The 22,125-nt window shown below is 51.7% G+C and overlaps 1 protein-coding gene across 2 annotated transcripts; it reads right to left on the bottom strand.

Annotated features, from left to right (window-relative positions):
* Positions 1-252: 252 nt before the first annotated feature.
* On the bottom strand, positions 253-21,902 carry rassf2a (Ras association domain family member 2a). 2 transcript variants are annotated; one of them, XM_060856672.1, is made up of 11 exons: positions 21,783-21,902; positions 16,951-17,027; positions 14,347-14,422; positions 12,700-12,851; positions 12,115-12,209; positions 11,036-11,190; positions 9,835-9,936; positions 7,499-7,550; positions 6,464-6,585; positions 2,769-2,866; positions 253-2,374 (listed from the first exon to the last, which is right to left on the bottom strand). In XM_060856672.1, the coding sequence occupies exons 2-11, from the start codon at positions 17,019-17,021 to the stop codon at positions 2,305-2,307; spliced, it is 993 nt and encodes a 330-aa protein (XP_060712655.1). In that variant the 5' UTR covers positions 17,022-17,027; positions 21,783-21,902; the 3' UTR covers positions 253-2,304. The 2 variants fall into 2 exon arrangements, with proteins under 2 accessions (XP_060712655.1, XP_060712654.1); XM_060856671.1 differs by having other exon boundaries at positions 16,951-17,024; positions 21,783-21,901.
* Positions 21,903-22,125: the final 223 nt, after the last annotated feature.

Raw genomic sequence — 22,125 nt, 5'->3', positions numbered from 1 at the left:
TCCACGTTTACGTCAGAACATCAACAGTGCTAACAGCTTGTCGAATGCAATATTGCTGCTATTTTTCAAATCCTTGTTCTAAGCTGGGTGTGAACAAGTTAGTCTGTGTGCAGTGCAGGGACTCAGTGATCTGGTTACAAAACTGGAGGCAAATTGATGCTCAAAGTCACAAAACTGTACCAAGGACTGGGCAGCTTCACATTTCAGTCTCACTCCAACACACACAGCAAATGAAAACACCAAGGTAGCACATTTGTTAGACTTGGTTTAATTCCAACTTTCTTTTTAAAAAATAGCTGAGACGTTTTAAAACTATCCGAATGTATGTTAGGTCATGAAATAGTGCGACAGAAAAATATATCTATTTCTTACAGTCTGCTTCAAGTTCGGGTTAAACACTGATGGGAAGGCGATGCTGTGTCATCGGAAGCAGGGTGGTGCTCACAAAAGGGGATTTGCCGGGCATTCGGAAGGAAGGGATCAAGCACCTGGGAACTGTGGGCATCTTGCAGAACCTTGTCAGGATGGGTAAGGAGTCAGGGTGTGGGGAGGTGCACACTTCCTTGGGCCAGCTGAACTGTGATGCTGAGTCTGTTGGCAGACTGCCTGGAACTCTGACTCCACAACCTCAGGGAATAAGTTCATACACCACAGTACCCCCACCTTTCCCCGCTGAACAACAGGATCATGGCTGATCTGACAGACTGATCGAGAATCTCTCTTTCCAGTCTTAAATATACACCACAAGGCAAATTTTCATCAAATCAGAAATATCAACAATTGGAAGGAAAACACAGCAAAAATATATTTTTTTTTACTTTTTTTGCACTCAAATCAAGGTCATTTTTTGATTGCACTGCATTCACTGAGAAATACAGAAGCAGGTATGGGCCATTCAGCCCTTTGGACCAGAGATGGCCAAATGGATCGAATTTTGGAGCAATGAGATCTGACTGACTGGGAAAATGGAGTGTAGTCAGCCATTGTGGAGAATGGGAGTTATCCCCAATCTATTCCAAACCTCCTCCATGGAATTCCATCACATGAACACATGCTTCCTAAATGACAGCAGTATTCTTGCCCTGTCCAGTTTCCCTTCCAGATCACCAGCTCAGCTCCCAACTACATAGAGACTGCCTTCAGTTACAACATCCTGTCCATGAGGCTCAATATGGTCAGTCAGGTGAGGGGACCAATGGGACACTGCAAAAGCTGCACCTCAGTTATGTGCAGGATTCCCTCTGTTCACTAATGTTACTCTCACACACCTCTCCCACTGCCTCCGTCAACTCCACCCCAGCCTACAGAGGGAGGAGGGACGCTCAGTTGGCTGGATGGCTGGTTCACGATGCAGAGTGACACCAACAGCCTGAGTTTGATTCCCACCTCTGCTGAAGTTATCACAGAAGTCTCTGATTCTTAATCTACACCTTCCTCCCTGAGGCATCGTGATCCCCAGGTTAAACCTCCACCAGTCTCCTCTCTCTCTGAGAGCATGCTAACAGGATGGAGACTTCACCTTGTTGCAAGTGTAGCATCGCTTCTGTACTGTGACTGAAGAGGATTCTTCCCCCTGCCCCACACCAGGATCACTACCACCATGTACACTTTCACTCCTTGTGTGTCAGGGTTTGAGTAAAATGTGAGTGGAGATGAGTTGGAATATTCCGGGGACTCCCATTCCCAGTCTGCTCCAGTTCACCGATCCGGCAAAAAATGGGAGAGCTCGACAATAGGAGGTGCCAACATGGAGGTGAGAGGAGGAGGAGTTCTGCTCTCCTGAACCTCAACCTTGACTGGGAAATGCCGAAAGGGTGGGGACGAACCTGCCAGGGCCCATCAGTGGGGACTGGTCGTTCGTGGACAGGACCAACAGGCTGAGAGGGAATAGTGCAAAGCTGGTCTAGCCTCTATGTGACTCCAGGCATCAGGTTCCTGGTTCAACTAGCCTCCCCACCCACTCCAACCTCTGCAACTATTCACAGGACAGAAGGAAGGGGTGTGGGGTGGGTGGGAGAAGAGGTGGTTTTGGTTCATCTCCCAACCACATTCGCTGGATTTATTGGAGTGTTTCTGAAGATAAAGCATCCCTTCCCAAAGAGCACAGGACAGCCCCCATTTAGGAACCTCCACACCCACCTGCCTCCCAGCTCCTGACAGCTGACAGTTTGGGAGTTGCCAAGGTCCCACTCCACAGGAGCTTGACAAGTGCATAGTCATGGCATTGTCACCCAATACCAACATCCAAGAGAGTGCCCACATCTAAACGTCTTGTGCCATTTGTTCTATCTGCTGTGCCAGGCTTCAAATCTGTGCCCAGGACTCTGTTAGCTCTTGTACTCGGGTCTCCAGAACAGCACGCATGACTGAATACCTGCAGATACAAACACCATCATGTCTTATTGTCCATCCTCAATGACAGTGTGGCACTTCCTCTGTACATCCCCAAGGAAGGGGGGTTCAGCAGTGAGATATAATACACAGCTATCAGTGTCAGGGACAGTGTGGCACTCCCTCAGTACTGCATTACAATTTCCTATGTAAACGAGTCATGCTGCTGTTACAAACACATTCAAAGAGGTAATGTCAGGGAGATGTATTACAAATTACCGAGTAATTCTCTCAATTAACCCAATGTTTAGAGCTCTGACCAAAGTTCAAATCATCATGGTTCAGGTGTTAGTTCTCTGACTTGGTGTCCCACTCTTCCCTCCGCCCAACAACTGAAACTAACAAAAACTGTGAAACAGACAGGGACAAGAACTCACTTGCGTGTTAATTTCTTCACCTCTCGATCTTCCTCTTCCTTCAGTTTGACAATGAAACTCTGCAGCACTGGCATTTCAAACTTGATATACTGGGCAACCTGGCCAAAGGAGAGAGAGAAATATCTGAAACATCAGTTGTCCTGAAGCAAACCAGTGATTTCCCTCTGAAAACACTGGGGACAGAAGCAAGGGAGAGCCATGAGAACAACTGTTTGGTCCTGCACAAGACACACCTATTCCCCCCCCCACCCAACTTTACTTCCGGCACTTCCAGCTCGGATCCAATAGGGAAGATGGATCACGTTTTCATCAATCTCACACATGTTGGAGTACACATTTCTGATTGGAATAGAAAATTCCCATGTAAACATGTCACAGTGTAATGATATCTTCCTGCCTGTGGTGGCATTGCAGCACCTTAGCTATGCCTTTCATTGTCCATTCTCCTGCCTCCAATTCTCCACTTGATGTCAGTTATTCCCAGTTAACTATAGTATGGTTACAACACCAAAGGAAAGGCTTCCACCCTGGATCCCCAGAACATGACCTGTGTTTCAGGATTAATAGTCTAGCGATAATATTACACAGCCATCATCTCCTCTTATTGGGTCTTAGACATGTCTTGTTTCCTTCATCCATTAGGAGTCTCCCACAGCCCCTCTCGATCGGTTAAAACTATCAAACTGCAGAGGATTCCTAATTGCAAGCAGACTCACCCAGAACCCTTCACAGGCACTGAGCCAACACCCAACATGAAACGGTGAGGGATTTTTGAAAAGATTTGTAACTCAGGTTGAGGTTCTGGATGTAAGTTTACTCAGTGAGCTAGAGGGTTTGTTTTAGATGTGTTGTCACTATACGAGGTAACATCATCAGTGAGCCTCTGGTGAAGTGCTGGTGGTATGGCTTACTTTCTGGTTATATGCCTTGGTCTCTTAAGGCGGGTGACTTCATTTCCTGTCCAATTCTCAGAGGGTGGTAAATGGGGTCCAGAACAATGTGTTTATTGATGGAATTCCTATTATAATGCCAAGCTTCTAGGAATTCCTGTCTCTGTCTAGCCTGTCCCAAGATGGATGTGTTATTCCAGTCAAAGTGGTATCTTTCCTCATCTGTATGTAAGGATACAAGTAAGAGAGGGTCATGTTGTTTTGTGGCTAGTTGATGCTCATGTGTCTCCTGGGGGCTAGTTTTCTGCCTGTTTGTCCAATGTAGTGTTTGTTACAGTCCTTGCACGGTATTTTGTAATTGCTTGTTGTCTGTATCGGGTCTTTCAAGTTCATTTGGTGTGTTCGTGAATTTATGGACTACCATGATGCCAAGGGGTCTGAGTAGTCTGGCAGTCATTTCCAAGATGTCTTTCATGTAAGGGAGAGTGGCTTGGGTTTCTGGGCGTCATTTTAAACAGGAATGACCACTATGAGAAAGCGAATGCACTGATTGCAGATGTAGACACTTACCAACAGGTGGCGATAGACTTGACACCACAACGAGAGAACTTCATTACAGCCCTACTCCAAAAAACCTCAGAAATCTGGAGAATTAAACAAGACCAACTTCCAAAAAATGAAACGAGATGGGTCCAACACACCACACTTCTTTCGATTACCCAAATTTCACAAGCCAGGAGCCCTCCTCAGACCCATAGTCTCGCAAACTGGAACACCAATGTACAGATTGGCCAAGGAGCTACACCAAAGACTAAAACACACCATTCCATCCACTCCACCCAAGAATTTCTGAAGACCAAAGACACCAAGATAGCAGAGGATGAAATAATGGTTTCCTATGACGTAATCGCCCTGTTCACACCTGTCAACATCAACCTGGCCAAGGAAACACTGACTACATTATTAGACGACCCAAAGACACATACACCAAACACTAACAACTTCATCAACAAGGACAGTATCGTCAAGCTAGTGGACCTATGCCCTACCACTCACTGCACCTTCAACAACAAAACCTACAAACAAACTAACGGAACACCCATGGGATCTCCGATATCAGGGTTCTTAGCAGAGGCAGTAATGCAGAGACTCCAACAAACAGCTCTGCCAACCATCCAACCCAAATTGGTACATGGCTGCCAACTTTCTCCTCACTAAACAAAACCAATTTGAGGAAACCTACAACACCATCAATGCCACCCCTACTGGCATTAAATTCACTTTAGAGAACAATGACAAATTGCCATTCTGAGGTGTGGTTTGGATGAGGCCAGACCCCTCAAGACATTTTAAGCAGGTAGCCCAGACCATAACTTTGCTATTTGTTTATGCCATGTGTACAGTGGATATCCCTGAAGTAAATTAGCTAGTTTTAAACAAACAGAATTTACAAACTTATGGACTGAAACACAAAGAACAGAAAATAGAATCGCAGATAACTTATCCTGTCCAAGCCCAACTTCAAATGATGCTGTCCCGAAAATCCTTGCAACAGTCCCAGTCCACACGTCCCTCAGCACAAAGAGTAAAAATGACACAGATAGCTGACAGTTTGTGACATCAGAAGGAAAGAGGGAAGCGCCCACACCTTTTCCCACACACAGCTGCTGTCACTGAACCTGAAGCTCTCAACTGAATCTAAAAAAGCTCTCATCTAAACAAAGGCTAGCTGCACAGTGAGGTGGCTTCTCCCCTTTGATGATTCCAGTTTCTTTTAAGACATGGAAGTCTTAGGCTGGAGGCATTATCTGTTAGGGTTAACAAAAGGGTCCCAATAAACTTTGGAACCTTGGGTCATTGGAACTTCTCTATCAAGAAAAATCACGGCCCTAACAACCAGTATTGTTGCAATCTCCCAGTACAGCAAACAGCCAATGGGGAACTTGAAACCAGCGTCAACATGAAAACAACACATACAGACCAAATACTGAACTTCAGAAGCATTCACCCCAACACCCACAAACAAAGCTGCATCAGAACATGTTTTCAATGAGCCACCACACACTGCAGCACAGAGGAACTACACAGAGCAGAAGGGAAATATCTTTCCAGCATATTCAAAAATAACACGTACCCACACAGTCCGCCAATTTCTCAGCAACAAACCCATACTAGCAGACACAGAAACACTCGGCACATTACCTTACATGAAAGACATCTTGGAAATGACTGCTAAGACTAGTCAGACCCCTTGGCATCGTGGTAACCCACGAACACACTCAAACAGCAGCTAATGAACTTGAAAGACCCTATACAAACAACAAGCAAAACTAACATCATTTACAAAATACTGTGCAAGGACTGTAACAAACACTGTATTGGACAAACAGGCAGAAAACTAGCCACCAGGATACATGAATACCAACTCGCCAAAAACAGACATGACCCTCTCTCACACGTATCCTTACATACAGATGAGGAAAGACACCACTTTGACTGGGACGACACATCCATCTTGGGACAGGCTAGACAGAGACACACATGGGAATTCCCAGAAGCTTGGCATTCCACTGGGAATTCCATCAGTTAACACATTGATTTGGACCCTATTTACCACCCTCTGAGAAATAGAACAGGAAATTATGTCACCCTCCCAACGAACCTAAACACAAACAGGAAGTGGGCCATCCCACCAAGGCTTCACCAGAGACTCACTGATGATGCTCCCTGGCATGGTGACGACACATCTGAAACCAAACCTTCCAGCTCAGCCAGCAAACCTCCATTCATCAAACAGTTACTCACATCGTAGGTGACCTCTTCCCCAAGATCCTTCTCCATCAGAAAGATTTTCGCGATGGCTTCACAAGGTCCCTGCAGGATGCGGGCAATCAGAGGATAGTCGGAATCCTTTAACTTGGTCCTTTCTGGGAAGAGAGAGAGAGAGGGATAGAGAGAGGGAGTGACAGAAAGAAAAAGAGAGAGACATATAGACAGACTATAATGAGAGAAAGTGTCTGCCCCTGAGTGAACACTGTAGGAGGTGAACAGTGTTGCCCCATTCTCTGTGAGGACATGGCAAACTGAGCAGGAAGTGGCCATTCAGCCCCTCCAGATGGATGGGAGTTAACTGCCAGCCCCACCCTCATCTCTCACTCCCCCCACCTCCGAAATATTAATCAGCTTGAATAACCTTGGTGATGAATCAGGCACAATCCTCGAGGCTCAGAAATTCCAAACAGGAAGATAACTTCTTCTCGATTGGGGGATAATCAGCCCCTTACCCTGGCTGGGGTTGCTGGGTCTGGGTGGGATGCTCTTCAGAGGGCCAGTGCAGACTCAATGGGCTGACTGGCCTCCTTCCACACTGCAGGGATTCCATGATGAATAGCTCTGATCTCAGTACGACTGTGTTATTCCTGTCCTTGACGTCCGGACCAATAAAGCCTAACGTGACCTTCACCCCAGCTGCTCTCCTCTTGCTCAGATCTCGGAATCTCTCCAAGGCTCTGAGTGGCTCGTTGAGGTTCTGGGTTGCTCCATGTGCTGTGGTTTCTCTGTGTCTCTCTGTGGAGGACACACATTCACACCTCCTTGGAGGATGCTTGTATCCAATGGTGCTCTCTCATCTACTCACTCCATGCTCCTACTGATCAGACCCAACCATTCACTCGGGATGCTCTTGACCCCCCTCTTGGCAAATGAATGCCAAGGCAAGGACCTGGTCTGTGCCAGTATTTTGCACGTGACATTGGATGACAGCCATTACTGTCTCCTCACTCGACAACTTGGTTGGACGAGCTCTCAAGATGGATGAAGCTTCATTAGCCACGGACTCACCTCCGCTGGTGTGGACAATATAAAGTGCAAACTCATCGGAACTGTTCTCGATCTGGAAGAAGAGGAAAAAGACACATCACTCAATCCTTCTCTTCACCTTCCACCCTCATGGTGGGGCTTTGCCAAGTGCCCAGACTCTGCTGCCCACCGCCACCACCCAGTCCCCTCTCCTCTCTTCCTGCAGGTGCTGGGTAAACTCCATCAGCCCGAGAAACGGGCAGGGAGAGGGAGGGGGGCTTTGGCCAATCATGTTGTGGATGATGCAATGATTGCTGGATCAAACTGGAGACCATGAAGGGATTCTCTGTCACCAAGCCAGGGCTAACGATGGTGGGCCAGAGGTGGGAGTGCACTTGAAGATGAGAAGCAAGGGAAAGGGACATTTGTTTCAATGGATTTGGCGGGGAGCTAGCATGGGCTTCCAGGGATGAAGGAAGTGACTGATCAGGAAACGATTCCAAATGTCAGGAAGAGGTTCCGAGGCTAAAGAGGGGCACCAATGCAGTGCAGCGAGACTAGAGGTGCTGGGTGAAGGGGACTCAGTCTGACAGTACCAGGCAATAACAACAGTAGGGAAGGGGCAATATTGCAGGAATGGAGACAGCGAGCAATTCCAGTATTGGTCAGAGCAGGTAACAGTAGGAGGCCATTCAGCCCATCCACTCTGCTCCGCCATTCAATTCATGGCTGACCTGATCACCCACAATTTCCCTTTCCTGCGTGTTCCCCATCCCCCTTGATTCCCCCTCCCTCCCCTCTGTCTCAGCCTTTAGTGACCCAGCCTCTCCATCCCTCTGCGGGAGAGAATCCCACAGCCTCACTCCCCTCAGATTAGGAGAAATTCCTCCTCATCTCTCCCATTCTCCGAGATGACACCCTCTAGTCCCAGACTCTCCCACAAGGGGAATCAGCCTCTCCACATCTCCCTGATTCCATTCCTGACCAATCATCTGCTTTCAATCAAGTCAGTCCTCACTCTTTGTTCCTGTCAGTGAGTCCAGGTCTCCTGTTGAGACAGCCTGTCCATCTCTGGGACCAGCCGAGCATACCTTCTCTGGACTGCCTCCAAGGCCAATGTACCTTTCCTCAGATAATGACATCCCCAGTGCTAATCCCTATGGCCACTCCAGGCGTTAACAGGATTCCAGCATCAAACTGCTCCCTTGCCATCACTGTCTGCTTAAATTAGTTAGCCAATCCTCCCAGAGAAAGTGAGGTCTGCAGATGCTGGAGATCAGAGCTGAAAATGTGTTGCTGGAAAAGCACAGCAGGTCAGGCAGCATCCAAGGAACAGGAGATTCGACGTTTCGGGCATAAGCCCTTCTTCAGGAATCCCATTGGATATGAACATGGGTAGCCAATCCTCTCCCCATGTTCATATCCAATCCCAGACACCAGGGGCTCTTATCCCATTATGTAACCTGACATGTTATACCTTGTTGAATGTTCCTTTTTGGAAATCTAATTCACAAGGATGTTGCCAGGGTTGGAGGGTTTGAGCTATCAGGAGAGGCTGAACAGGCTGGGGCTGTTTTCCCTGGAGCGTCAGACGCTGAGGGGTGACCTTATTAAGGTCTTGTAAAATCATGAGGGGCATGGCGAGAGTAAACAGAGATGGTGGGGGGAGTCCAGAACTAGAGGGCATAGGTTTTGGGTGAAAGGAGAAAGATATAAAAGAGAACTAAGGGGCAACTTTTTCATGCAGGGGGTGGTACGTGTATGGAATGAGCTGCCAGAGGAAGTGGTGGAGGCTGCTACAAAGACAACATTTAAAAGGGTATATGAATAGGAAGGGTTTGGAGGGATATGGGCCAGATGCTGACAAAGGGGACAAGATTAATTGAGGATATCTGGTCAGCAGGGACGGGTTGGACCAAAGGGTCTGCTTCTGTGCTGTCCATCTTTCGGAGTGTATGACATCCAGTTTTCCCCCTTCACCTGCTTGTTGACACCACCAACAGCTGGAATCCATTGGTCAGGCGTTTCTTTCTCCTCCACGAGGCCACGCTGACTCTGCCTGATCCTCCGCCCTACCTGGGAAGGTGGCACACTTTCATGTTCTCTGGTGGACTCAGATTTTCCCCAGGAACAGGCCTGGGAGTGGAGTGAACCGGATACTGTCTGAGAGAAGCCGCTGAGGACTCCCAAGGGCAGGAAAAGACCTGGTCATAGGTCACAGCTTCAGTCAGGTCCCACAGCAGCTCAGAACCAGGTCCATAAAGGACAAAGCGATGGTGTGTGTTTGGAACAAATCACCCTTCACACCCCCCTCCTCCCTGCCCAGCACTGTCAGGCTGCAGCACCCCCTCCTTCACCCAGCCAATGGAACCACTGACCTTAAACTTGTTCAGGAGCAAGTTGAGAACCTGCAGAGAGCTCATGGTGCTGTTGACACGAACATTAGTCACGGAACCGAACGCTGGTGTGAAGACAGACGTCTGCGGGAAAGGAAGAGAGTGTTTCACTCCAGACCATTCAGTCTGAGCACGGTGAGGGGAGAGGAGGTGATGCACAATGGAACACCAGCTCTCACACAGACAGAGACCAAGGAGTACGGAGAGATACACAAGGTGAGGCCAGCAAACAGCCTGACACACACGTCCCACTTCTCCCTCCCTCTCTCCCTCTCTCCCACTCAGCATCTCCAGCACACTGTCTGCTCTCAGCTCCCATCTCCAACATCCACTGGGCTGGCATTGTGAAGGACTGGCACATGTCTTTGCCAGCAGGGACACACACACTCAGTGTCTGGGACAGGATCCCAGCAGGGACTGCCTTTAACAGGTGACCCCTGCTCTCTGAAACTGAGGCCCGATGGAGCTGAGATCCCAGCACTGACCTGGAGTGTACCGGCTCCACCTGAACAGATTCCTCACTCCACAGGAAATCAGAGAGACAGGGTTCGCCACCCCACAGTCCCTGCGGTTATAGATCAATGCAGAACCTCGGCTTCCCCATCCCCACAGTCCCTGTGGTTATAGATCAATGCGGAACCTCGGATTCCCCATCCCCACTGTGCCTGCGGTTATAGATCAATGCGGGACCTCAGATTCCCCATCCCCACTGTGCCTGCGGTTATAGATCAATGCAGAACCTCGGGTTCCCCAGCCCACAGAGCTGGGAGTGCTATGCCCTTGCTGGGACAGTGTGAAGGGAGTGGTTGGGGTAGGGTGTATCTCTGCCCACTCCTGTGACCATGTGTGGGCAGTAACTTGCAGCAGTGGGTACCTGACCGAACAGGCAGCCACCAGGTGGAATCCGGAGTTGGAGAGTTGAGGGGCAGTGCAGCCATTGCTGCAGCTCCATGATTGAGACAGCCAGACAGTGATGGGCAAAAGGCAGGCCTAGGCAGCAGACAGAGTCTCAGTCACCTGTCTGATTCATCCACACAAGCTGTAGCTCTCACGTGCTGCAGGCCGCACCACGCACCATAGCTACTGCTCTCACCTCCTAGCTCCAAGCTGACAGGACAGCTGGTGGTACAGAGCCCCTGCCTCTCCCTCAGGGATAGGAGCTGCGGGCTGAGTTGCCGTTTACCTTGTGGTTGTAGAAGTGACCGTTGATGGAGAAGCGTTGGCGGCGGATCCTGCGCTTGTCGCTGGGCGAGCGGAGCTTGGCACGGCGAACAATCAGTGCCCCCGCGTCACTCTTGGTCCTCATCAGCTGGGAGCTGGCTGCCTCTCCCTGGGAATCTGCCAACACGGGGGGGGGCGGGGAGCACAGCACACAGTCACGCCCCACTATTCACCCCCCCACCGAACCCCGCTTCCAAGCTGGCACGCAATACTCAGCAGGGGCTGACCCTCACCCACTCCCCTTCGCAAGGGGCATGGAGGCAGAGAGAGAGAGACAGACAAACAGGAGGGAGAGATGTTCCATCCCACCTACACATGCAGGGCAGGGGGTGAAAGCACTATGCCAGCCTGGCAAGGCAGCAGGGAGGGGCTTGGACCCATCCCCGCCATAGATGGAAGGTCACTTTCCCAGTCGCTCTATCCTCACACCTTGTTCATGCTAACAAGCACGGCCCCAGAGCTGTTCCGACCAGGACAATCAGATCCAAATCCTCAACATCAGAGTCACGCCCTCTTTGTAACAATCCATCTTGGGCATGGCCGGGGGCGTGGTGGGGCATGGGTTAGCCATCAGGAACTGCCCTTGAGCTGAGTGCCTGGCTCACACCATTGCAGAGGGCAGGTACATTGCTGTGGGTCTCGAGTCACACGTAGGCCAGAACAGGTCAAGGAGGGCTGTTTCCTTCCCTGCACGACCAGACTGGGACTCCATCTGCCATGGAGTGTCTGGGCCCCACAGAGGCCTGGGATAACTAACAGAGTGCCACCACCCCAGTGCCAACACCTCCCAGCACCAGGCGGAGCAGTGAGGAACATTCCCCACAAGGAAGGAGGCACAGACAGCCCTCCGACCAAGACAAACTCAATTCCTCATTTTCCATCCGAGAGGAAGAGATGGAGGTGGAAAAGAAGGGGGAAAAGGCAGAGGCCAGAGGACATCCCACTGGCCAGCATTGCAGCCTCCGAGGGGCTGAATGGCCTCTATCGCAGGTGGAAAAGGATTGGGCAGCACCACCACCATAGGACGGATGATGGTCTTACCGCTGTCAGTGTGTGTGCCAGGCTCCTTCTCCTCAGACAGAGTCTCGGCACCGTCCACTTTCATATCTGGGATCAGAAACGTGGTCTTGGGGAGCCTGAGGGAACAGACAGAGAGAGTGACAGAGATGTGGTGGGGGGGGGGGGGGGGGAGAAAGGGAGCAGAGTTTCAAATTGGCCCACAGGGGAAGGAACCATTCAATTTGAATTGAATTGGATTTGAATTTGATTTAAATCGAATTGGAATTGAATTTATTGTCCCGTGTACCGAGACACAGTGAAAAGCTTTGTTTTGCGAGCAATACAGGCAGATCACAGAGTTAAACAGCATCGAAAAGTTAATAATAGGTCAACTGCAGCAAACACAAAAACATAGGTACAGGTGAGTGTTCAGAATTTGTGAGTCCTTTCAGTATTCTGAATTCAAATTCCAATCACCCTGCCACCATTCCCCCCTCCTCCCCCTGTTCACCGCCCCGGTCCCCCCAGCCCATCCCGGGTCCTGGACCAGGGGTGGGGCCAGAGTGGTGGAGGGGGTGATACAGAGGGGCAGTCCCCAGGGTCTCGGGAAGCGGGCTGTGTCCTTACCTTTCGGGTTGGAGGCTGCAGCCAGAATGCCAGGAGGTGGAGGACGGAGGGGGACGGATTCGCTCGTTATCATCCTGCATCTGTAATCGGATCGGACGGCGCAGACCCCAGGAGATGTTCAGCAGCCCCTCGATGATCAACTCGCTATCCTCCTGCAGGGACGGAGAGGGGGACAGAGGGAGGACAACAGCTCAGGAATTAGTTGCCAGCAATTGCCCCCCTCCCCAGCTACCAAGGGGGCAGTGAGAGTGGGAGGCTGGGGGAGGTGGGGTAAGGTGAACCACCCACTGCAGCCTGACCTAGATGGGTCGAATGGCCCAATTCCCCACTCTCCCCTTCACCTCACAGTGCACCCTGCCATTCCCCAGGAGATACAGTTGTAACCTCATCTATGGGAATGACAAGGTCCCACCTGAACGCCCCTTCAAATTCCCAACCCATTCCCTTCCACAATCCCTGGTTCGGATTCCATCCTCCTTCAGATCACGTCAGTGTCATACTGCAGGAGGCCATTTGGCCCACAATCTCTGCACTTGCACACCCAACACGTAATCATGATCTTGTGCTCACCCCCAATCCCCTACAGCCCACCTCTACCTCAAATACCCACCCCACGTCCCTCTTGAATGTCTGCACTGAAGCTGCCTCCAGCCCACTTCCAGACAGTGCCCTCCACACCCTAACTACTCACTGGGTGGGAAAGGGACTACTCCCATCACCCTCACTTCGGTTCCACCTCACTTTAAATCCATTCCCCTCCCGTTCTTGTTCCTTTTCCAAGTGGGAATGGTCTCTCCCTGTTTACTCTGTCCAGCCCGCTCCGGACTGTGAAAACCACAATCAGCTCTCTCTCTCAGCCTTCCCCTCTCCCGGGAGAACATTCCCAACCTCTTCAATCCATCCTCGTTGCTAGAGTTTCTCATCCCTGGAACGGTCTGTGTGAATCGTTTTCACCCCCTCTCCAACATATTCCCAATCCCCGATAATGCGGTGCCCCCAAAGTCCCCAGTACTCCAGCTGAGACTGGACAGGTATCTTGTAGATGGTCAGCATCACCTCCCTGCTCTGGGACTCTGAGTCCCTGTGGGTAAAGCTGAGAACAAGTGGACACTATATTCCCTGCTCTCCCCACCATCCCAGCCACTCCAGAATGTTCCATGCACATCCCCACCCAGGCCCATTGGCTCCCGTGTCCCCTTTAGAACTGTAGCCCCTCTTTAAAATGATCTGCCCATGTTCTTCCAAAGAGAATCACCTCACACCTCACCTGCTGCCTTCCTGCCCTCTCCACCAATTGGTCCATGTCCTTTGGGAGTTGGAATTCAATGCTCTGGGTCTGAGTCTGCACTGAGGAGCCCTCTGACTGAGAGACTGTGTGCCTTCTCTCAGAGGGACAGAGATCTCTCCCCACAGGCTGCATGTCCAGGGCTAACCACACGACAGTGTGGTCACATCTGTCACACAGCCCAGGGCACTGTCAGCTTGCCTTTTCCAGCAAACCCCCAACGCCTGCACACTTGGGGAACCACCAGGCGGGAGGGAGGTGCAGGGGAACAGCAGGATATCACAGGGTGGAGTCAGGGCTCCCAAATGCTGGGGGCATTCAGTCCAAACTCCAAGCTGCCCATCACACGAGTCCGCACTTACCTCGCGATGCCGGAGCTGAGCTGTCTGGCCTTGATAGTAATAGTTGTAGGTCTTCACATGTCCCAGGAGCTCCTTCCTACACCATCAAAACAAGACAGGAAACCTTCATTGCTGCCTGAGCCTCTGTTTTGGCACACACATATACACATCACATCCTTGCTCATTCACCCAGGCTGGTGTGGGGAGCTAAACATGCACAGATTTACTTGGCTTTGTGTGTATAAGCCACACCAAGCATCAGTGCTGAGGGAGAGCCGCACTGTCGGAGGGTCAGTGCTGAGAGAGTGGGCACTGTCGGAGGGTCAGTGCTGAGGGAGTGGGCACTGTCGGAGGGTCAGTGCTGAGGGAGTGGGCACTGTCGGAGGGTCAGTGCTGAGGGGGTGGGCACTGTCGGAGGGTCAGTGCTGAGGGGGTGGGCACTGTCGGAGGGTCAGTGCTGAGGGGGTGGGCACTGTCGGAGGGTCAGTGCTGAGATTAGGATGCTGAGGACTGAGAGACTCAGACAGAGTGTGATGGTGACCTGTGCTGCTGAAGTCCTGGCTCATCAGTGCAGGACCTCACCCATAACCCAGGCCTGATTGTGGCTGAGTGGACTGACAGTGGGATGTTGTGTTGCTCAGTGTTTGGATCCCTGAGTCTGCTCCAATACAGGCTCTCTGTGCCTGACTGATGTTCTCTCATCTTCTGGGGGTGAAAACACATGTGTTTGTACATATGTGTGAGAGAGAGAATGTGCACGTATGTGGGTTTGTCAGAGTGTGAGAGTGAGCGAGAGAGTGTGAGAAAGAGCCTATGTGAGTACACGCACGCAGGAGGAGGGGAGAAGACAGTGTGAATATTGAACGGCTGCTTGGTTTCTGAGCACCCCAGCACAATAGATGTGGATGGATCTTGGATGGAAACGGTTGCTATGGAACCGGGAAGCAGACAAAGGGCAGCTCTGAAGCAAATAGCTCAGTTTGCAGTCTTCACTTAGCCTGGATTTCCCACAGCTCATGTGACGAGATGATTCAGAGTCATGAGAGAGGAACACAGAAAGGCCAAGTGACTCTGTCCGTTCAGGCAAAGGGTGAAGTCGCCTTCATTTTGGAAGCTGAGGGCCTTCGCAGGTTGAACAGCTGAGCCAAGCTCACTCCCACTTTCCCCTTCTTCCTGACCAGTCCCTCCTTCCTCCTCAGGCCTGCTTCCAACCAGCCTTTGTGAAGCACTCTCCGCGGGCCAGGAATTGTCACTGGGCTATTGCACTACCGGAAGCATCACACACCGAATCCAACCCTGTCCCCTACATGATCAAAGCTCATCAGGCCATTCAGCCTTCAGGGTGAATTGTAGCACATCACCAGCCAGCTCTAACCAACACACACCCAAGTTCAATAAACCTTCTTTCACAAAATCATTCCCTGATACTGTTTTCCACTGACTGCACAATGCCTCGGGGGCGTGGGTCGAGAATGCACTGCCAGGAACAGTGGGGGTGGGGAAGACTAGCAGAGTGAGAAATCTCACCACCTTTAACAGGGACCATTTCAAATGTCCTATCAAGGCCAAATTCTGGAAAGTGGCGTCCTGAGGTCAGCACAGACTCAATGGGCTGAAGGGCCTCACCTGTGCCAGCTTCTGGCTCAGACACACTCAGAGAGGCTCCTGACTTCAGCTGTGGGCACGGTACCCTGTGCCCAGAGCTCATCCTGCCTCTCCCAGCACAACTCCGGGGATTCAGAGCTAGTATCTGTTCCAACACCCCAGCGGCTGTCTGTCAATCCAAACTCAATTCCGGTCAATCAGAATGGTCCATCCCTTCAATAGATTCCCACCAGGCAGGGGGCAGCAGGAATGGGAATTTCCAAACTTTCCCAAGGGTCTGGATGGGGGAGCAGGGGGTGGAGAAACTGGGGGGTGTTTGCTTGCAGCCAGTGCAATGGGCTGAACAGCCTCATGCTGGGAGGAAGGGCACTGGGAGAGGCTGGAGCTGTAACCACGGGCAAGTCGAGGAACAAGAGGCAATCTCCCTGGAAAGATAGGAGCATGGCAGTGGCTGTATCCAGGGGAGAGGGCACCTGTATCTCAGTGTTGCTGTCAGGGGGCCTGGGAGGGAAGGCTTTCAGAGGAGATGGACAGTCAACATCAGCACTGAGCTGATGGAATGCTAGGGCAGGCTAGAGGGACCGAATGGCCTCATGCTGTTTCCAAGTGCCACGTTCCTATTTGCTGGACAGGTTTGTGATTATGGTTCAGTCTGGTGGTGACTGCTGGTCCATCTCAACATCACTTCCCCTCACTCTCCCCACGTCATCTCAATTCCCATCACCCACTGTTGACTCAACACATGAGAGTCCACTACTCTCTGGGGTACACCACTGCCAACATCCATCGCCTGGTGATACCCGGCTTGGGTGGGTCTCCCAGCCCTCTGTACCCAGCTCCCACAGCCACCTCTCCAGCCCAAGGCGAAGGGAGATAGAGAGAGCTCCTCTACAGCACTGACCCACAACTCGCCATCTGCCAAGTGCCCTCCGAACTCAGCTCTGAGCACCCAGCGGGCATCAGCCGGTACCCACTGGGATAATTGCACCGAGGAACCGTACAGCAAGCTCACTCACTCACTTGGGAATGTATTTATCTTCCCCAACACATACGCGATCCTCCATCATGGCTGGCACTGTCATAGCTGGCATACCCTGCTGAGAGAAGACAAACACGTTGGCATTCAGTGGTGAGGAGGTGGATCAGTCTGTGCCAAACACTCTGAGCTCTTGCCCACCAGGAGAACTCTGTCCCCTGGTATAACAGGGGAGCCCGTCCCCTTGCAGACTGGGCTGTGTATTGAGATCCGAGCAGGGTCACTCACAGTGCACAGTGATCTCCCAGCAAGTGCTGATTGGGGTTCCCATCTTCGATAGTGCTGCACTCCCAGGTCGGGATTTTGTGTGGCTTTGAACCAATGACCAGCTGACCGAGAGAGAGCAGGCCCTTAGCACTGGACCCTGCAAATCCCTGAGCTTTCAGCAGAGTGCCCCTTCAATCAGCGCTGAAGTGGCTGCAGGAGAATTGCAACACTCCCACCCCATCCCACCCTCAAACACACCTCAACACAAGCTGCAGTCAACCAGACAGTCCCTAGTGACCCATCGTGCACACGGACTGGATCACAGTGGAGGGGCTGGCTAACAACATCGTTCCTGATCGGACAGACCTGCAGTTTCAGTGGGAAACAACTTGATTGGTCAATGGTAAAACAAACCCCAAAAGCTTTTGGAAATCTGAAACAAGAGGACTGTAACTTGCTGGGAAAGGTTTGGCAGTATCTGTGCAGAGCAATCCATGTTAACATTTCGGGTCCAGTGCCCTTTCCTCTGAGCTCATGGTCGCTTGACCCAGTGGTGCCTGGTTGAGAGTGTGAGCTGCTGTCCAGGGTAAGGGCAGGCTGGACGCTGACGGCAGAAACACAGCTGCTTCCTCCATGGAGCAACACAACCCACTTTCACATCCCCATTTCATCCTGAAGTTTCACTCCCTGTTTGACCAGACTCCCCTTCACTCTGTCCTCGAAGTCTCTCCCCACACTGCCAAGTCAGGGCCCCATGGAACGGAGCTGACTCAGCAGAAAAACACTCCTTCTCTTGCTCAATGAGTTCAACGTGACCAGTTTTTAAACTGCACACTGCTCATCTAGGAGTCAAGGAGGAGACACAGTGGCAAACACACTTATTGCTGGTTTCCCATCGATCAGCTCTATCCCATCACTGAGCAACCTCCCACTGTAACCTCAAGACACACTCCCCACTGCCTGGGAACCATAGTGCTCACGCTCTCCTTCTGTCGGTGTGCATTGGTGTTGAAGGACCCTCCAAAGAGTATTCCTTTCCCCCCAACCCATCCCTGTAACCTGCATTTCCCAAGGCCAACCCACCCTAACCGGCACATCTTTGGACTGTGGGAGGAAACCAGAGTACCCGAAGGAAACCCACACAGACCTGGGGAGAATGTGCAAACCCCACACAGTCAGTCACCCGAGGCTGGAATCGAACCAGGGTCCCTGACAGCCGTGCTAACCACTGAGCCACCACACCACCCCATGTACCCCAAATCTTCCAGAACCAACAGAGGAGTCCTATGGAGCCATTACTCACAGCATTGGGTTTAAATAAATTACATCTTTATTGCTGCAGACTCAGTACTAAAAAGGTGAAAGAGGGGGAGAAAGAGAGAGGGGCAAGAGGAAAAACGGGAGGGAGAAAGTGGAAGGAAACAAGACACAGTGAAAGGTTGAGGGAGGGCGAGAGAGGGAGGGTGAAAGGGGGAGGATGAAAGGGAACAAGGGACAGGGGGAGGGGGAGAGAGAGGGCAAGATGGGGGAAAAAAGAGAATGAGCAAGAGAAAGAAACAGTGAGAGAAAGGAGACAGAGGACATGAGACAAGGTGAGAGTAAGGGGCGGATGAAAAAGACAGTGAGAAACAGGTTTGCCATCAGTACAATGATTGTTTTACCTTCCAGGAGTCCAATGGGTACTTGGACTGAGCCAAAGAGAAGGCTGTGCAATGACTATGTGAAGAGACATCCACATGCCTGCTTTTCCAATCTACCATCACACTGTTTTCATGCAGACTCGACCCAGCCCAGCCTACAGGGGCTGACCCTGGGAGATGGAGGCCCAGCACCGAATCCATCACCAAAAGTGATTCTAACATCGAAGGCTGATGGAGAAGTCCTGGTCTTGATTATAAACTGCTCTGAATTCCCTCTCAACATCTGGGTGTTTGTGAACAACACTCAGGTGAGCATCTCCAGTGAGAGAGAAGCTGATGATCAGCCCTTGGATATTGAACAGCATTACCCTCACGGAGTCTCTCACTCTCTACAGTCTGTGGGGTATATCCATTCAGTGGAAACTCAGTTGGATTCACCATATCAATACAATGGCTCAAACAGCAGCTCAGAGACTGGGAATACTGTGGTGAGGAACTTCCCTCCTGACTGCCCAAAGCCTGTCCACCATCTACACTGGCCCAAGTCCGGAGTGGGATGGAATACTCCCCACTTGTCTTCATGGGGGCAGCTCCAACAACACTCAAGAAGGTCATCACCATCCAGGACAGAGCAGCCCCCACTTGATTGGCACCACATCCAGAAGCATGCACTCCCTCCACCACCGACGCTCAGTAGCTGCAGTGTATACTATCTACAAGATACACTGCAGCAATTCACCAAAGATCCTCAGGCAGCACCTTCCAGACCCACAACCACTTCCATCCAGAAAGACATACAAGTCTATAAAATCAAGAGACTCATGGATAGGGTGTACAGCCACAGAGGGTGGTGTGTGTGTGCAATGAGCTGCCAGAGGAAGTGGTGGAGGCTGGTACAGCTAAAGGCATCTGGATACAGACATGGATAGGAAGGGTTGAGGGATATGGGCCAAGTGCTGGCCAATGGGACTCGGTCCACAATGTGATGTCTGGATAAGTTGGACTGAAGGATCTGTTTCTGTGCTGTGTGACTCTGAGGGCAGCAGGTATATGGGAACACCAACCCCACTGCAAGATCCCCTCTGAGCACCCCACCATCCGGACTTGGAAATATGACACCATTCCATCAGTGTCACTGGATGAAAATCCTGGAATGCCCTCGCGAAGGGCACTGTGGGTGCGTCTACAGCACACGGACTGCAGCGGTTCAAGAAGGCAGCTCACCCCCCCACCCTCTCAAGGGGGAACCGGGGGTGGGTAACAAGTGAGTCAGACGCTGGAAAAAGTGTGCTTCACCCTGATGGTTCCGAGTGGAGTTCTCCTTCTTTCCAGCAGGAACCCTGGTCTTCTCTGCCCTACATTCACTGACCCCTTGTCAGATTTCACCCAGAGTTAATGGAACATGAACTCTGGGAGGGTGATGCACTATGTTGCCATGGGTTTCTGTCCTGATTTTCAGATATCCTGACCTTCCCTTTGTTGTTGCTGTGATAGCGCTCAGGGGGAAGCAGCCTGATGTGGGTCAGACGCACAGAAGTCCTTCATCATTGTCACCAGATCTCAGGCTCTGGAGTGTCAGTCAAGCTGCCATATGGACTTGTGATGGATGTCACACCCTGCGTACAGTGCAGACCATCAACAATGCTGCATTCCCTTGGGCAACCCCATTCAGTATCTGGCTGGGTACTGTCAGGAACCAAACGCCTCACTCACTGAAGGCACTGCAGCCATCATCTCGGACTGACCGATACAAGTGTGGGGCGGAGGGGGGGGGGGGGGGGGGAAAGAGGGACACAGAAAAGCAGTCTGCAGTCATCACACAGGAACTGGCTGAGAAATACACTGCACAGAAGCTGAGCCAGGAAGTCAGAGACTGACAGACTCAGTGCAGCGAGGAGCTCTGTGAGCAACAGGCATTTTGGAGGAAGTTGAAAAATGAAGCAAGCCATGAAAAGCCAGGGGGAAGTCACTGACACAGGGGCAGTATGTGACTCTTGCAGACTTGGAAGGTGTGGTGTTTTCCTCACCAGGCAGACAGACAGACAGACAGAGCTCCATCTGGTTCCCATTAACATGCTGCTGGGAGTGACAGCAGCTACTGCCTTCCAGCCTCCTGAAGTGAGCACTGAGGTCGGAGCTGAAACCCATAACTCAGAATGACTGCCCTGAGTATTCCACACTGCCTCTGGGAAACAAGGAACCGGGAAAGGGGGTACAAAAACCAGAGAACATCTCCGCTCACAGCCCTGGAGAAGTGAAGCCTGGGGACATGATCACACCGACTGCTGAGGGTGTTTCCCAGGGACTGCACTGACTGGAATCGTTTCCACCGACTGACAGCACTCAGCAGAGAGTGTTTTCTGGTACTTGCCGGATTACCATTCTGACCTCTCTCTCTCTCTCTCTCTCTTCCTTTCTTTCTGAGTTCAGTCCGTCCCTACAAAAGGTCCTGGGGTTGGGAAGGGGGTTGGGTGGGAATATAGACAACAAACAGCTTCCTCAGCCTCAGTGTTGCCTCAATGAGAGATCCCAGCCTGAATGAGAGGCATGCCATCCCCCATCTCCATGCTAACCCACTGCTTATCCCCACCACCCCCTCCCTCCCAAACACCATGCTGCTGAGAAATGACTCAAAGCCAATTGTTCCCTGAATGGATCCCGGTCAATCGCCCCGCTCCCTCCCCCCCAGCCAAGACGGCGGACAGCAAAGTGGTCAGCCCTCCCGAGTTCCCACAACTGAATGCAACCTCCCCTCCACACCCAGCCCCAGCCCCAGCCCCAGCCCCAGCCCCTCTCTCTCTCCCCCTGTGTGCCTGCTTTAGACTGCGGTGGGGTCAACTCCCTGCAAAAAGGGGAAGGCAAGTTGCATCTGTCGCCTTGCTGTGTGCGTCTCGGAGGGAGGCTGCAGGAGGCACAAGCAAGGCAGAGACAGGCTGTCGCCCCTCCCTGCCACCCCACCAATAGCTCACCTTCTCGGTTCCATGGGTGTGACAGTGCCCTGGCACCAGCTCCTGTCCCGGGCGAGCGGCTCCACGACCCGCTGGGGCAAAGACACTGTAGCAATCCCGGCTGATGGACAGGCCGGTCCGGCCAATCAGGGGCCGCGCTGCATTGGCAACATGCTGGGGGGGCGGGGCTGGGCTGGGGGCGGCCAATGGGAGGCGAGGAGGTCGCGTTCTCCCGCCCCCAGCCCCCCCGTCATGTCCCAGACAATGACAGAGTGGCCTGAGGGACACACACACACACACATACAGACACAGAGCAGGCTGTGTCTCCAACCCCCTCACACACAGACCCACCCAGGCAAGGTTC

The sequence above is a fragment of the Hemiscyllium ocellatum genome, chromosome 48 (genome assembly GCF_020745735.1).
Source record: "Hemiscyllium ocellatum isolate sHemOce1 chromosome 48, sHemOce1.pat.X.cur, whole genome shotgun sequence".
NCBI lineage: Eukaryota > Metazoa > Chordata > Chondrichthyes > Orectolobiformes > Hemiscylliidae > Hemiscyllium > Hemiscyllium ocellatum.
Note: the sequence above shows the minus strand (reverse complement) of the source record. Positions and strands in the feature narration are given on the sequence as shown.